Raw genomic sequence first — 15,453 nt, forward strand, 5'->3', positions numbered from 1 at the left:
TGTTTTTGCAGTAAAGAGCCTTTCCTAATGAGCCAATCTGTCTCTACTTCTATTGGCACCCTGGGAACCAGGGTGCAGCAGAGATAATTTGCCTCATGCACCCTCCCTTCCCAACAAAGCACCATTACCTCCAACCCATTACATTAGCCTTTATCAGTCTTGGAAGCTCTCAGTCATCCTCCATGAGCTGCAATAATTTCAGCTAATTTCTTAAGTGTTCTAAGAGCCCGTGATGTGTTATGAGCCTAGTAATTGTTGACTGGTTCCTCTTCTGTTGTGGCTTGATTTCATACCTTGCATCCAAGCTGATGCGTGCTCTGGGTACTTTATTACACTGAAGCTTTTTGCAAAAGCTCACATTAAAAAATAACATTAAGTACTGAGGTTCTTTTAAATCAGAGTTTAATTTTTTCCACCATCTCCTATTGTTTTTATTAGGAAGACACACAATTCTTCATAAAGATAGTGACCTCCAGTATAAAGCTTTGAGCAAGGCAAAATTGAAAATTAATGATGAAGCTGATTATTTTTTAGAGAAGTCCAAGAATGAGGCACAAAGTAATGAACTGTGCTGAGACCCAAGGGTACGATGGTCATGGCATAGGGAGGATTGTGAAATTGACCCCCAGCATTCTTCCTACACCGCCTCTTACTCTCTAGAGAGCCCATCAGGGCCAGGGTGGTTGAACTGCCCCAGAAGAGCTTCCTGGAGAACCATGAACACACCTGCCAGCACCCCTCATCCACCTGTTCCTTCAACCTAGTAGTCCCTCTCAGATGAAGGACACAGTTCAGCTGTTGGTCATCCTGGGCCATAGGTGGTGTCAGGGGTCAGACATGGGATGGAAAACCACCCTGAAATTCACTCTTTAACTTGTCGTACAGCTACATGACTGGTTCGCCTTTAGATAAGCTGCTCAGGTCCATTGGCGTCTTCTTATCAGCTGTAAGCAGGTGAGTTCTGTTCTAGAGGGATTCTGGAGTCTCAGTTGCCTACCAGGCTCATGGTGTCCTTGGCATTCCCACCCCAGGGGACCTTGACTTCCTTTTATCAGTGGGTACCTAGTAGCCCTCAAAATGGACCCAGAGGTGGCGGCACCTGTGGTCCTGGTCTAGTTGCTTCTCCATCTCATGTGCTCCATTGATACTTTGCTAGTCAGCATCCTCTTGGTTGTTAATTACAGGAAACTAAGTCGTACTGGACCTGGGTTTCCCTGATGGCTCAGATGGTAAAGAATCTGCCTGCAATGAGGGAGATCTGGGTTTGATCCCTGGGTTGGGAATATCCCCTGGAGGAGGAAAAGGCTACCAGTATTCTGGCCTAGAGAATTTCATGGACTATATAGTCCATGGGGTCGCAAAGAGCTGGACACAACTGAGTGACTTTCACTTTAACTCATACTGGACAAGGAAAATGTAAACATTATTAGCCCACTTAACTGAAATGTCTGGAGGATAGAAATCCATTTTTCCAGGTTCACTAGATCCAAGGGCTCAAAAAATATCAGTTGTTGGTCACTCCTGCTTTTTCTTCATTTCTCAGCTCTGTTCTCCTCTATATTCATAGACCTGCATGTGCTGTGGTCTTCAGACGCTCCAGACTTGCATCCTTCTAGCTCAGTCACATCAAAAATAGAGCATGTAGGACTTCCCTGGCTGCCCAGTGGTTAGGACTCCATACTTCCAATGCAAGGGGGCACAGATTTGATCCCTGGTCAGGGAACTATGATTCCACATGCTATGAAGTGCAACCCCCCAAAAAAATTTTTAAGATAACATGTGAAAAAAAGAAAGCATGTATTTCCCAAGGGTTCCCAAGAAAATCCTGAGCCTCACTGGACCAACTTAGGTCATATGCCTGGCCCCAAATCAATTACTACAGTCAGAGGATGACATACTCCTTGTCATCTGCTCACCCTCCAAAAACCACATGGCTCATGAGAGGTGGAGGGGTGATTCCCCAAGGGAATCTTCTTTCAAGAAGAGACACAGATGCTGGAAAGTCAAGCACAGGAAATGGCCATTGTATTTGACTTTCACATTTCCTTCTGGGAGGAATAATTTCCTAACTATTGTATCACTTTATCCATGAACATTTCCTGGATAGGAGGACTATATGAAGAAAGGTCCTTGAGATCTCTTAGAAAGGTTCAGTTCAGTTCAGTCATGTCCAACTCTTTGCGACCCCATGGACTCCAGCATGCCAAGCTTCCCTGTCCATCACCAAATCCCAGAGCTTGCTCAGACTCATGTCGAATCAGTGATGCCATCCAGCCATCTCATCCTCTGTCGTCCCCTTCTCCTACCTTCAATCTTTCCCAGCATCAGGGTCTTTTCAAATGAGTCAGCTCTTCACATCAGGTGGCCAAAGTATTGGAGTTTCAGCTTCAGCATCAGTCCTTCCAATGAACATTCAGGACTGGTTTCCTTTAGGATGGACTGGTTGGATCTCCTTGCAGTCCAAGGGACTCTCAAGAGTCTTCTCCAACACCACAGTTCAAGAGCATCATAACCTTAAAAAGGTTAGTGCCAAGGAACTTGACAAGTTTCTTATTTCTACTTTTCTATTTCTCTGGACAGTAATCGATACCTCATAGAGTTTCTTGAGGTTGGAGGGGTCCTAACACTCTTGGAAATACTTGCGCTGAATAAGATCAAGGAGGAGGACAAGAAGGAATCCGTCAAGCTACTTCAGGTGATTGCAAACTCCGGCAGGAAGTACAAGGAGCTCATCTGTGAAAGCTACGGTGGGTATCATGTAGGATAATGGTGTCATTCCCTCCCATCTCCCTGGGGATCCCCAGAACTGCTAGAGGAAAACGCCCCAGGTACCTGGTTGCACAGGAAGCATTCTGTAGAGTGGACTCACTTAGCTCCCATCCATATTCACCACCAGAAGACCGAGATTTATGACTTTCCTGATTCATCATTTGCTCAAATCTTTTTGTGGTGGTTTTGGAAATACTTCATTTCAAATATATCCTCTTTCATGCATCCATTCAGCAAAGAGTTATTGAGTCATTTGTAAATAATTCTAGAAATAAAATTGAACTAAAAATTTTAAATATGGTACTAGGTATACACTAAATTGGGCTTCCCTGGTGGCTCAATGATAAGGAATCCACCTGCAATACAGGAAATGCAGGTTCAATCCCTGGGTTGGGAAGATCCTTTGGAGAAGGGCATGGCCATCCACTCGTTATTCTTGCCTGGAGAATCCCATGGACAGAGAGAATCCCATGGACAGAGGAACCTGGTGTCGGGTTGCAAAGAGTCAGACGCAACTGCAGCAACTGAGCATGCATGCATACACTAAGGTGCTGGGAATACAAAGCTAAATAAAATGCAGTCCTTATCCTCAAAGAGCATCAAGGGCAGTTCAGATAGGAAGTCACCCAGTCATTTCAGGATGTTCCCCAAGCACTCTGCTTGAGACATGCCCAGGAGAGGCCGTCTCCACGCACACCTCTCTAAAGTGCATCCCTCACTGCCCTTCCCTCATGTCTTTCTGAGCTTTGGTGTATTTATTCATAAAGTGGGACTAACACCTCTCTCTCAGTGTAGTTTCCAGGACTAAATATAATAGAATTTGTTAAAACATTTAGTGCTGACTGCTACCTATGTGTTAGTTATCATACAACCATCAAACAGGCAAGTTTTATTGTGCATTTTGCAGAGCCATTTTAAATTTGAAAACAGATTTTGACAAGCTAACATGCCTAGGTTGAAACAAAATCCTCCAGACACGTAACCATTAGATGAAAAAAACAGTGATGCAACATGAGAACAGAGCCTCGATTTTGCTTTGAACAGGACTGGTTAAATAGATCTTATTCCTATTATCTCATATTATATAACCTCAAGTGAGGATACTTTTCATAAAGCCCTTCCCATCTAGCATCTCCTCTCTCCTTTGCTCAGGTGTACGATCCATAGCAGAATTTTTGGCAAAGTCCAAGTCAGAAGAAACTCAGGAAGAAGTGCAGGTCCTGTTGGATTCTTTGATCCACGGTAATCCCAAGTACCAGAATCAAGTGTACAAAGGCCTGATAGCTCTGCTGCCCTGTGCGTCCCCGAAAGCTCAGCAGCTGGCCCTGCAGACACTCAGGACTGCCCAGGTAAGCCCAGGCCGCACGCTCCAGTGATTCTGATTCCAACTCAGTAATCTGACAATTACCTTCCACAGTTGCGCTCCACATGGGGATGAGAAACGGAGCTTGACCTCCCACTGCCTATCGGCTGTTCAATCAGCGTTACTTCCAGAAGGCCAGAGCAGGGCAGAGAGTTCGTGTCTCTCAGCAGACTGATTTATCCTGTTTATTTAAGGATAAGAAAGATGTTGGCAGACTTAAAAGTGGTTGAGACAAGCAACAAGGATGATGGAAGGACCATAGAAAAGATTAAAGGAGTCAATTTGATAGGGAAAGAAGCAGGGTGCCATTGTAGGCCGCATGTAAGTGAAGAAAGGAGCCAAATCTCCAGTGCATGGGAACGCTCCATTTCTTTCATTGGCTCCTGCCTTCCTCTGGGTGCCCTGGCATACAGAAAAGTCAGTTTTGGGGCATGGTGATGAGCCCATGAAGACACCATGCCTAGTGAGCTGGGGACACCATGCCTCCAAGAGAGGTTTTGAGATGAACCATCTAAAGCTCTCAGTACAGCTCCAGGAGGGGCTGCAGGCAGAGAGACAACTAAAAGATCAAAGAGGGATTTCTCTGGTGGTCCAGTGCTTGGGACTTCACCTTTCAATGCAAGGAGTGGGGGTTTGAGCCCTAGTTGGTAAACTAAGATCCCACATGCCTCATGGCCAAAAAGCAAAACATAAAAGAGAAACAATATTGTAGCAAATTCAATAAAGACTTTAGGGAGTTCCCTGGTAGTTCAGCGGTTAAGAATCCGCCTGCCAATGCAGGGACCACAGGTTCAATCCCTCGGCCATGAGGAATCCACATGCCTTGAGGAGAGTAAGCCCACGCACTACAACTACTGAGTCAGCGCTCTAGGGCCCTAGAGCCACAACTACTGAAGCCTATGCCCCCTAAAGCCCAAGCTCTGCAACAAGCCGCCGTAATGAGAAGGCCAAGCACCGCAACGAAGAGTAGCCCCAAACTCAGCACAACTAAAGAAAGCCCCACATCCACGAAGACCCATCACTCTTAAATGATCCACAATTTTTAAAAAATCTTAAAAAAGAAAGGCCGTCAAGAAGACACCAGTTTTGGACTTCATGGGTGAGTTGTATGCCACCAAGAGAACAGGAAACATGGCTTTGATTTGGGAGGAGTTAGGTTTTGACCCAACAAACTTGATGAGTCTCAATGTCTCCCAAGGGCCCATGTGAGCAGCAGGCCAAGTTAGTTGCAAAATATATAGATGGGTCACTTGTGCAAATGATACTAAATCCTGAGCCCGCTGCCAGAGAATCTGACAGCTTTCAGGGGGCCTTTACGTTTTCCCAGGCAATGATGATTCCTAGCTGCACTGAGGAATCACTGCTGGGGACATCTGGTAGAGACGCCCTCAGGACAGCAGGAAATTAAAGTCTGAGGCTCCAGAGAGACCCGAAATGAAGATGGCCTTTTGTTGGAGTTTCTGAGTGGAGAAGTGGTATCTGAAAGAGTAGAAGTAAATAAGGTCACCCAGGTAGAGTGTAGCACGTAAGAAGAGAAGGAACACCACCAACATTTAAGAGATGAGCTCAGAAAGAAGACCAGTAAAACATCTGATTAGCATCATTATTTCCAGTTGCCATGTCTTAAGTGCCTCCTTCCCGGTGCTCGGGGCTTTACTTACACTGTCTCTTTCAGTCTTCACAATGGCTGATGGAGACAAGGACTATCAACCCCTTGATGGGTGATGGAACCAAGCCTTAGAAGGATGTTCAGTGACTTATTCAAGGCCGCACACAGAAAATATTTACTAAGTGACTATTAAATCCAGCTCTACCTCAAGACCTTATTCTCTCCATATACCATGCTGCCTCTTTGAAAAAGAACCAGAAGCCATAAAAGGAGAACAGAAAAACACAGATCTGTGAAAATGAATGGAAAGGAGTTTCAAGAAGCAAGTCATGATCAGCTGGCTCAAATACAGTAGAGTGATTGTGTGGGTACAACAGAAAGCTGGGCCCAGCAGGAAAAGTTTCGGTGAATTGGGGGACTATCCAATGGCAGGAAAACAAAAATTATAGCCTCCTGTCAAAGGATGCATGGAGGACAGAGACTTGGCTTCCCCTCAGAAGCTTAGGTGTAAAGAGGCAGCGAGCAGTAGTGAGAAGAGACAGAGTTGAAAGACAGTTGCATTGAAGCTGGGTGAGTGTGAGGATGTTTAACGCCGAAGCACAGGAACCCTACGCACAGGCAGGGGGGAGATGCAGAAGGGGCGGGGGCTGCCTGATTGTTGAGGTCTTGCTGAAGAGGAGACTTAGGATCTTAGATGAGTTCCCTTCTCTCGGGCCTGTGCTCATCCCAGATGGCCAACTGGTGTCTGCTCTTCTAGCAATTGCCAGCTAGCCTCCACCGAGTGCCTCCTGAGCCAGGCGGCCCAGTGGCAACCTTGGCAGATTCTAGGGAGATTTCCAGCTGCCCATCTCCACCTCTCCTCTCCAGAAGAAATGAACCTCTTCAGTGTGGGGGCCAAGGCCCTGTGACTCACTGCTGCTCACCCGTACCCCCTAACTCCCCATTCAGCCAGGCTGCCTGGCTGTTTGGAAGTCAGCTTTTCACTTCTCCCAGGTGGACTAGATGGAAAGAGTAACCACCTTGTCCCCCTGTCTGTCTTGCCAGTCAATCATTGGGACCACACACCCCAGCATCGTGGACTGCGTGCTGAAGGTGCTATGCACGATGCACTTGGAAGTCCAGTATGAAGGTAAGGGAGATGGCCGGGTCTGCTCCAGATGGCCGAAGGTGGCCATGAGAACTGGGCAGACTGGCTCTGAGACGTTTTCTCCTATTCACAAAGAGCCTTATTGAGTGTCCGAGACATCCTCGGCAGACGGAAGGTGCTGCCTTGGTACTGATGGGCAAGTTATGCAGAAAATGACAGTCATGTTCTGCACTAGGAATCAGCCACATGCTCTTGCAGTTGTTATAATCTTCCTGGGTCCAGGGCTGGCTCTGGTTCCCGGACTTACGTGGCACATCCCCTCCAGTAGAAATCACCCTGAGGACTGTTCTTCTAAGAAACTAGATTGAATAATGGTAGTATTAATAGGTTTTTATTTATTGGGGTCACCTATGCACCAGCCACTTTCCATGCATCATTCCATTTAATTCTCAAAGTAACCACAAGAGTATAGATTCTGGCACATATTAGATATTCAAATGTTCAAATGAATGAATGGTGGGGTTTGGCATTTTTATATTTTTCAAGCTAAAGCACTGAAGCACAGAGAGATGAAAGATGCTGTTACACATGTTTATACAACTAACCAGATTCAAACCAGAGCTGTCTGACTCCAAAGCCTGTGGTTTTAAAATGTAGCACATGGCAGGTGTTTATAGGATATTATTTTTCTTCCCTGCTCCTACAATGGTTCAGAAAAGGGAGATTCTGTTTTCAACAGAAGAAATCAAAGAGGATTCTCTGAGAAGCTGGTATATGAGCTGAGCCTTCAAGATGGGAAGGATTAGGGAAGGTAGAAAGGGGAGAAGAGCATTCTGGAAAGGAGCCTGGTGTAAAGGCCTAGACACAGGGAAATACAAGATGTGTCTAGGGAATGGCAGGGAGGCCATTTGGTGGAGGTTTGGTAGAGGTCTCACTCCAGGAAGACCTAGGAAGGTAGGCCAGGACCAGATCGTGGAGTTCCTAGAATGCCAGATGGCATCGCGAGCCAGCCCTGCAGGGAGACTAGAGGCTGGAGGCCAGCTGGAAGGCCTTTGTTCAGACAGCAAAATGGACTGTGCTGATCTAGCTGGGCACAGAGGCCCCGGCAAGAAAGAGGAGGGGGACTGGGGACCACCTAGGTGTGGAGAATAAAATGGTACATGAGAGGGAATGGGCCTGACCAAGGAGGCCAGGGCAGGGAGGCCCGCCAGACAGTAAGAGCCACCTGTGTCCAGGAGGACAGGCTGAACCTCCAGGTCCAGGAAGCCTGGGGGTTGGGGCAGAAAGGGTATACAGGCACTGGGGTTAAGGTATGCACGTGACATCCTGGGGTTCGCTCCCAACCTAGATTATTTTTTCAGAAGCAGTGTTGAAATTGAATGTCTGTCTTATCTTGCCTTCAGCAGCACTGTCTACTTTGTATTTGTTTGACCCCTGCAGCGATACATGGGCGCCTATGTTGATTAGCAGTGCCATGTTGGAATTGGTTCCAGCTGGAGCAGAGTCTCCTAGCTGGGGAGGAGTCACCGGTGAGGGAGTGGAGTGGTGGAGGCACCTAGGTCAAGGTCAGGCGCAGTAGAGAGTTGTAGCTGGCACTGGAGCAAGGGGGTGAGCTGGCGGTAGAATCATGTCAGGAGACTTAATCATACAACCCGGAGAAGACTAGATTGTGTGGCTCTGTGACCTCCCTCCCCTTGCCCCACCTCCACGTGGCCAAGTGACCACTCCCACTCATCTATCACTTCCCAGCTTAAGCTTTCTTCACTGAGGCCTTTCCAGACCTGTCTTCAACCCTATCCAAACGTCAGCCTGCTTCCTTTTTCCCACCTTGCACCCCTCTCCCCTCCAGCACCTCCCTCCCTTGGAGCAGTTATCTCCAGAATATACTGCCCTTTACATAGACAGTGAACAGTTTTCTTGTAGCTCACATCGCTTGCTCCTAATACCCTCAGCACAGTCCCCAGCGTAGGTTAGGTCCTGGGTACGTGTCTGCTGAGTAGATGAGAGAGGGAGTCCTCCCATGCACACTGTATTAGCGAGCAGTTTCAGGCCTGGGATGGGGTCTGATTCATCTCTTTCTCCAGCTTAGGGCCTGGCAAAAAAAGGGTGGTAGGCACTATAAGTTTGTTGAATAAATTTATCGAAAAAATGGCTTAGCTTCAGTTTTTCCAATAAAGCCCTCCAGAGCTGAACTGGCCTAGCTTCTTCCTATATTGTACCCCATCTTGAGTCCCTCTGTTTTTATTACGTAACAACCTACTCTGTCAGAGGCCACAGGGACCTGAAGCTCTGGACTGCCTTCTTGGTTTGATGTCTGCTGGTGTGATAACAGCGAAACTGTGCACCTCAAAATAATTTCAGATAAGCCAGACTCATAACAGGGTACAAGAAACGTCTGTTGAATGAAACAATTATTCTTCCTTTTTTTTTTTTTCCACCAGGCGCCTTCAAGACTGTCTTTGTGTCCCTGGGAATTCAGAGCTTGCATGTGCATTGATTGTCCACTAGGGGGAACTCTTTCACAAGATGGGTGGAGCGGAAGTTAAGGGCAAGAATACAATTCTCTGGAGAAGGAAATGGCAACCCACTCCAGTATTATTGCCTGGAGAATCCCCATGGACAGAGGAGCCTGGCGGGCTACAGTCCATGGGGTCGCAAAGAGTCCAACACGACTTAAACGACTTAGCAGGCAGGCATACAGTTCTCAGTTTCCACAGCAACTCCACCAAGGGCAGGGGCGGGAAGGTCTGACGGTCCTTAGATGGGGCCCTAACAGCAGTGACTTGGATAGAACGACCAGAGATTAATTTCTCTGAGTTTGAGGACACCAAATTGCATGGCCAAGGTGGAGCACTCCCCACCACCAACCCCCGCGCCCCAGGATGACAGCAACATCAGGGGACACAGATGATATGGCTGAAGGGACTAACCTTTGTAAGGGTAGGGTTGGTTTAAAAAAAAAAAAAAGTATTGATTGAACACCTGTGGGGTGCCAAGTACTATCCCAAGCCCTGGGGTTTTGTTTGTCTTTGTTTGTATTGGAGGAGAAAAAGGAATAGTTTGGAAGGAGGAAGGTATGGAGGCTGTGCTCTCTACCCTGCGTGCTGTATGGCGGACTGTGGAGGTAGGGGGAGGACATCCTTCCCTGAGGAGGCTCCACGGGAAGAGGGCTCTCAGGGAGAGTCCCACTGAGAACAGGTGACGAGGCTCAGAGGGCCTGGTGACCCTTGCCGTTTGCCATGGGTGTTTGCGATGGAGGAGCCAGGGGATGACTTCACCTCCTTTTACACTGAGAACCCCACCTTCCCACCTCCAAGCCTACCAACCTGCCTGGCAGGTCACCCACCTTCTCTCTTCTCTTTCCCTTTCCAGCCGAGTGTCCCTGGTCCTGTCACAGGCCTGCCCCCCCTTCTTCTGCTTGTTCTCTGAAGCACATTCCCTCAGACTTCTCTTCTGAAGCTGCCCCCTCCCTTTTTCTCTGACAGTTCATCTCCATTCACATGTAGACATGCTCTGTAGATGGCAATTATTCATCAATAAAGCTGATAAAGTTTTTAAATATTTTAAAAAATAGGCTGCATATCACCCATCTTCAAAATGAGTCCCTCCTTGCTAACCTATGGATTAGACAATATGTAAAAGACATAATCCCCCCACCAAAATAAGATTAATTTATCCTGTTTAGGAATGCACAGTTCCAGTTCCTTGACTTCAAGTTCCCCTCCAGCTCCATTTTTCCATTTGCTTCCTACATGATCTCACAGTCGCTTTTGACCCAGTTGGTCAAAAAACAACTCACTCTCTTCTCTCAGCTTCTGTGATACAACTTTGAGTTTTCCTCCTGCGATCTCGTTTCGCCAAGTCTCCTTTGCTGGTTTTTACTATTTCTCTTACTAGACTGTTGGGTCAGCCTATGTCCCACCTCTTTAGCAACACCTTCTCCCTGTGTGGTTTTGCCTGTTGCTGTTTAGTCTCAGTCATGTCTGACTCTTTGCAACCCCATAGACTGCAGCATGCCACGCTTCCCTGTTCTTCACTATCTCCCAGAGTTTGCTCAAACTCATGTTCATTGAGTCAGTGATGCCATCCAACCATCTCATCCTCTGTTGCCCCCTTCTCCTCCTGCTCTCTGTCTTTCCCAGCATCAAGTTCTTTTCCAATGAGTCAGGTCTTCACATCAGGTGGCCAAAATATTAGAGCTTCAGCTTCAGTATCAGTCCTGCCAATGAATATTCAGGGTTGATTTGCTTTAGGATTGACTGGTTTGATCTCCTTGCTGTCCAAGGGACTCTCAAGAATCTTCCCCAGCACAACAGTTTGAAAGCATCAATTCTTTGGTGCTCAGCCTTCTTAATGGTCCAACTCTCACACCTATACATGACTACTGGAAAAACCTAGCTTTGACTAGATGGACCTTTGTCAGCAAAGTGATTTTGTCTAGTCCCATGGCTTTACACGCCACATGTATATGTTATGTATTCAGCTACCAAGTCTGTACGTCTGGCCTGATCTCTCCTCTGAAATCTCCATGAATGTCTAATAACATCTGAAATGTATAGCCAAAACAGAACTCTTGATTTTTGTTGTAGGAGAATGAGAGAATGATCATATCCTAGGTCTGTGGAGAATCCCTGGGACAGGGCACCAAGTGAGAGTCCTTGGCTTCTCCCAGGAAAGAATTCAAGAGTGAGTCAAAGTAAAGTGAAAGCAGAGATTTGAATTCCATAGGCAGAATATAGTCAGACTCAGAAAGTTTGAGCCTCCCTTGGGTGCAGGAGGGGTTAGTTTTTATGGGCTGGGTCATTTCATAGGCTATTAAGTGGGAGGATTATTTATTTGAGGGAAGGAGTGAGGATTTCTAGCAATTGGGCCACCACCCATTTTTTGACCTTTTAAGGTCAGCCTTGGAGCTGTCATGGGGCCTGTGGGTGTATTATTTAGCATGTGCTAATGTATTACAAAGGACAGAAATGGTATGGACCTAACAGAAGCAGAAGATATTAAGAAAAGGTGGCAAGAATACACAGAAGAACTGTACAAAAAAGATCTTCATGACCAAGATAATCACGATGGTATGATCACTCACCTACAGCCGGACATCCTGGAATGTGAAGTCAAGTGGGCCTTAGAAAGCATCACTATAAACAAAGCTAGTGGAGGTGATGGAATTCCAGCTGAGCTATTTCAAATCCTGAAAGATGATGCTGTGAAAGTGCTACACTCGATATGCCAGCAAATTTGGAAAACTCAGCAGTGGCCCCAGGACTGGAAAAGGTCAGTTTTCATTCCAATCCCAAAGAAAGGCAATGCAAAGAATGCTCAAACTACCGCACAATTGCACTCATCTCACATGCTAGTAAAGTAATGCTCAACATTCTCCAAGCCAGGCTTTAGCAATAGGTGAACCATGAACTTCCAGATGTTCAAGCTGGTTTTAGAAAAGGCAGAGGAACCAGAGATCAAATTGCCAACATCCGCTGGATCATCGAAAAAGCAAGAGAGTTCCAGAAAAACATCTATTTCTGCTTTATTGACTATGCCAAAGCCTTTAACTGTGTGGATCATAATAAACTGTGGAAAATTCTTCAAGAGATGGAAATACCAGACCTGCCTCTTAAGAAACCTATACGCAGGTCAGGAAGCAACAGTTAGAACTGGAAATGGAACAATAGACTGGTTCCAAATAGGAAAAGGAGTATGTCAAGGCTGTATCTTGTCACCCTGCTTATTTAACTTATATGCAGAGTACATCATGAGAAACGCTGGGCTGGAAGAAACACAAGCTGGAATCAAGACTGCCAGGAGAAATATCAATAAGCTCAGATATGCAGATGATACCACCCTTATGGCAGAAAGTGAAGAGGAACTAAAAAGCCTCTTGATGAAAGTGAAAGAGGAGAGTGAAAAAGTTGGCTTAAAGCTCAACATTCAGAAAACGAAGATCATGGCACCTGGTCCCATCACTTCATAGGAAATAGATGGGGAAACAGTGGAAACGGTGTCAGACTTTATTTTTTTGGGCTCCAAAATCACTGCAGATAGTGATTGCAGCCATGAAATTAAAAGATGCTTACTCCTTGGAAGGGAAGTTATGACCAACCCAGATAGCATGTTGAAAAGCAGAGAGACGTTATTTTGCCAACAAAGGTCCATCTAGTCAAGGCTATGGTTTTTCCAGTGGTCATGTATGAATGTGAGAGTTGGACTGTGAAGAAACCTGAACGCCGAAGAATTGATGCTTTTGAACTGTGGTGTTGGAGAAGACTCTTGAGAGTCCCTTGGACTGCAAGGAGATCCAACCAGTCCATTCTAAAGGAGATCAGTCCTAGGTGTTCTTTGGAAGGAATGATGCTAAAGCTGAAACTCCAGTACTTTGGCCAACTCATGTGAAGAGTTGACTTATTGGAAAAGACTCTGATGCTGGGAGGGATTGGGGGCAGGAGGAGAAGGGGACAACAGAGGATGAGATGGCTGGAGGGCATCACCGACTTGATATACGTGAGTTTGAGTGAACTCCGGGAGTTGGTGATGGACAGGGAGGCCTGGCGTGCTGCGATTCATGGAGTCGCAAAGAGTCGGACACGACTGAGCGACTGAACTGAACTGAACTGAATGTATTACAATGAGTGTATAATAAAGCTCAAAGTCTATTGGAAGTTGAATCTTTCACCATCTTGGGCCTAGTAGAGTCTAACCAGCTCTTGTCGAATCCTGTTTTTCTCAACATCCATGTCATCCTTTAAAAGTTGTGCCCTGCCCTCTTCCCTCCTGTCTTATTTCCTTCCCCAAACTTGTTCTTTCTCCTGTTTTCAGTAAAAGCTACCACCACCAACCCAATTGCTCAAGAAAAAGTATAGGACTGATACCAGACGACCAACTTTCTCTCACCTCCCACCCATTCCATCTTTGTCAAGTCCTCAAGGCTCTGCCTCCACTTACCTTCTCTGTTCCCACTGTGATCACCTAGGCTAACCCACCATCCTGTTGATAGCTTATGGTGAATGGTGTCAGATTTGTGATCACTAAAGAAGAAAATTTCACTTTGGGACCAGGGACCAGGATTGATCACTCAAAAGGTTTTTGTGAAGTAGAGTTTTATTAAAGTGAGAAAGGGACAGACAAAGCTTCTGATGTCGACATCAGCAGGGGAGGGAGAGTGCCCCAATCCCTAGTCTTAGCAAGGAAATTATATACTTTTTAATTGGTTATTACAATAAAGCAAAAGAATGTCTCAAGGTTGTAAAAACCTTACTAGACCCACTCCCATAATATACATTTTAAGATAATAGGATTAGTCAGAAGGTGTTACGGAAGGAGAAACATGTCCTCAAGCAGGACATTATTGTTATATAATCCTTACTAAGGAATGTAGGAAAAAACTTTTGTCCTTTCCTCCTCCTTGAGAATTCCAGACCCCTTTCTCCTCCTTGGGGACCCTGGACTTCTCAATCTGCCTAGGAATTGACTCTCTCATTCCCCCCTTTTCTTTTAGGAGAATTATGTTGCCAAGGGAAAGGAGCGTCATTTCGTTCCATAACTACTTCCTTCCATCCCTAAATTGTTGAGGCAACATATTCTCCTAACCCTCATATTGAGAGTCTCTGATCCAGGGGCCCCAAGTAATAGTTGGAGGTGGCTGCGGCACTCACAGGAGCCTGGACAACCGTTTGTAACTTAAAAGCTTTCAGACAGTTAGAAACAAACCCTGTTTTACAGTTACAGATATAAGGCAAAATAGTCATTAAGCCAAGTTAAAACTTAATTAAAATCAAAAGTCACATTATGTCCATAGTTAAGGTACAATATGTTATACCAGTCCCTCTTAGGACTGTTAGATGTCAGCAGATCAAGAAGAGGCATGACATATGATTGTTGTTGGTGAAGGTATCTTCAGAGTTGAAGGAAGTCCTTTCCTTGAAGTGGAGAAACCCACACAGGAAGCCTGCCACTGATGAAGAGGGGAGTGGTCCGCAGACCCAGCAGTTAGACCGATTGTGGGACGCAGCATAGGAGTGAGCCCAGGACAGGAAGGCATTGTCTTGAGGATCAAACGGCAGACCCAGGATTTTTGGAGTCAGCAGAAGCAGGCGGACATAGATTATCAGGCCCATTTGAAAAGTACAAAGCCAGACCATAGCAAGTAAAGACATAAAATGACATCATTTAGTTCTGGCCAGGGTGCCACCTCTTAACTCGAGTGTGATGTACCCACAAATCAATTCCTGGCACTTTGACTGCTGTGGGAAAAGAAAGAATAACCTGGCAAGGGCCTTCCCAGAGGGGCTCGAGGGATTGGCCCCCAGATCCCAATGTTTTTATCAGGGCCTCAGTTCCTGGCTCAAAGAGAGGCTTGCTTGACTCAGAGGCTGGGTCAGGAGTCACCTCCCAGAGTTCCATTAATGCCTGTTGAAAAGCTGAGAGCTGAGTTACATAATTAGCTAATTCCAAGGCTTCAGGGTCTATAACAATGTCTGTGCGTAAGAAAGGTCTTCCATAAATATATTCAAAGGGGGACAGTTCCTCCTTTTGGGGAGCAGTTCAAGCCCTCATTAAAGCTATGGGTAGAACTTTAAGCCAATTGTCCTGCACCTCTTGAGTTAATTTGCACAGATGTCTCTTAATAAT

General features: G+C 46.0%; 1 protein-coding gene across 26 annotated transcripts in view; it reads left to right on the forward strand.

Annotated features, from left to right (window-relative positions):
* The window catches only part of ARMH1 (armadillo like helical domain containing 1), a 59,110-nt gene that overhangs the window by 22,829 nt on the left and 20,828 nt on the right, over positions 1-15,453 (forward strand). For 17 of the 26 annotated variants that reach the window (XM_069589977.1, XM_069589834.1, XM_069589889.1 and 14 more), the window contains 4 exons: positions 886-954; positions 2,581-2,747; positions 3,922-4,118; positions 6,786-6,870. In XM_069589977.1, coding sequence (XP_069446078.1) covers positions 886-954; positions 2,581-2,747; positions 3,922-4,118; positions 6,786-6,870 — 518 coding nt within the window. The remainder of the gene's footprint in view (positions 1-885; positions 955-2,580; positions 2,748-3,921; positions 4,119-6,785; positions 6,871-15,453) is intronic. The other 9 variants (XR_011257043.1, XM_069589920.1, XM_069590025.1 and 6 more) reach the window with 1 other exon arrangement.

The sequence above is a fragment of the Ovis canadensis genome, chromosome 1 (genome assembly GCF_042477335.2).
Source record: "Ovis canadensis isolate MfBH-ARS-UI-01 breed Bighorn chromosome 1, ARS-UI_OviCan_v2, whole genome shotgun sequence".
Lineage (NCBI taxonomy): Eukaryota > Metazoa > Chordata > Mammalia > Artiodactyla > Bovidae > Ovis > Ovis canadensis.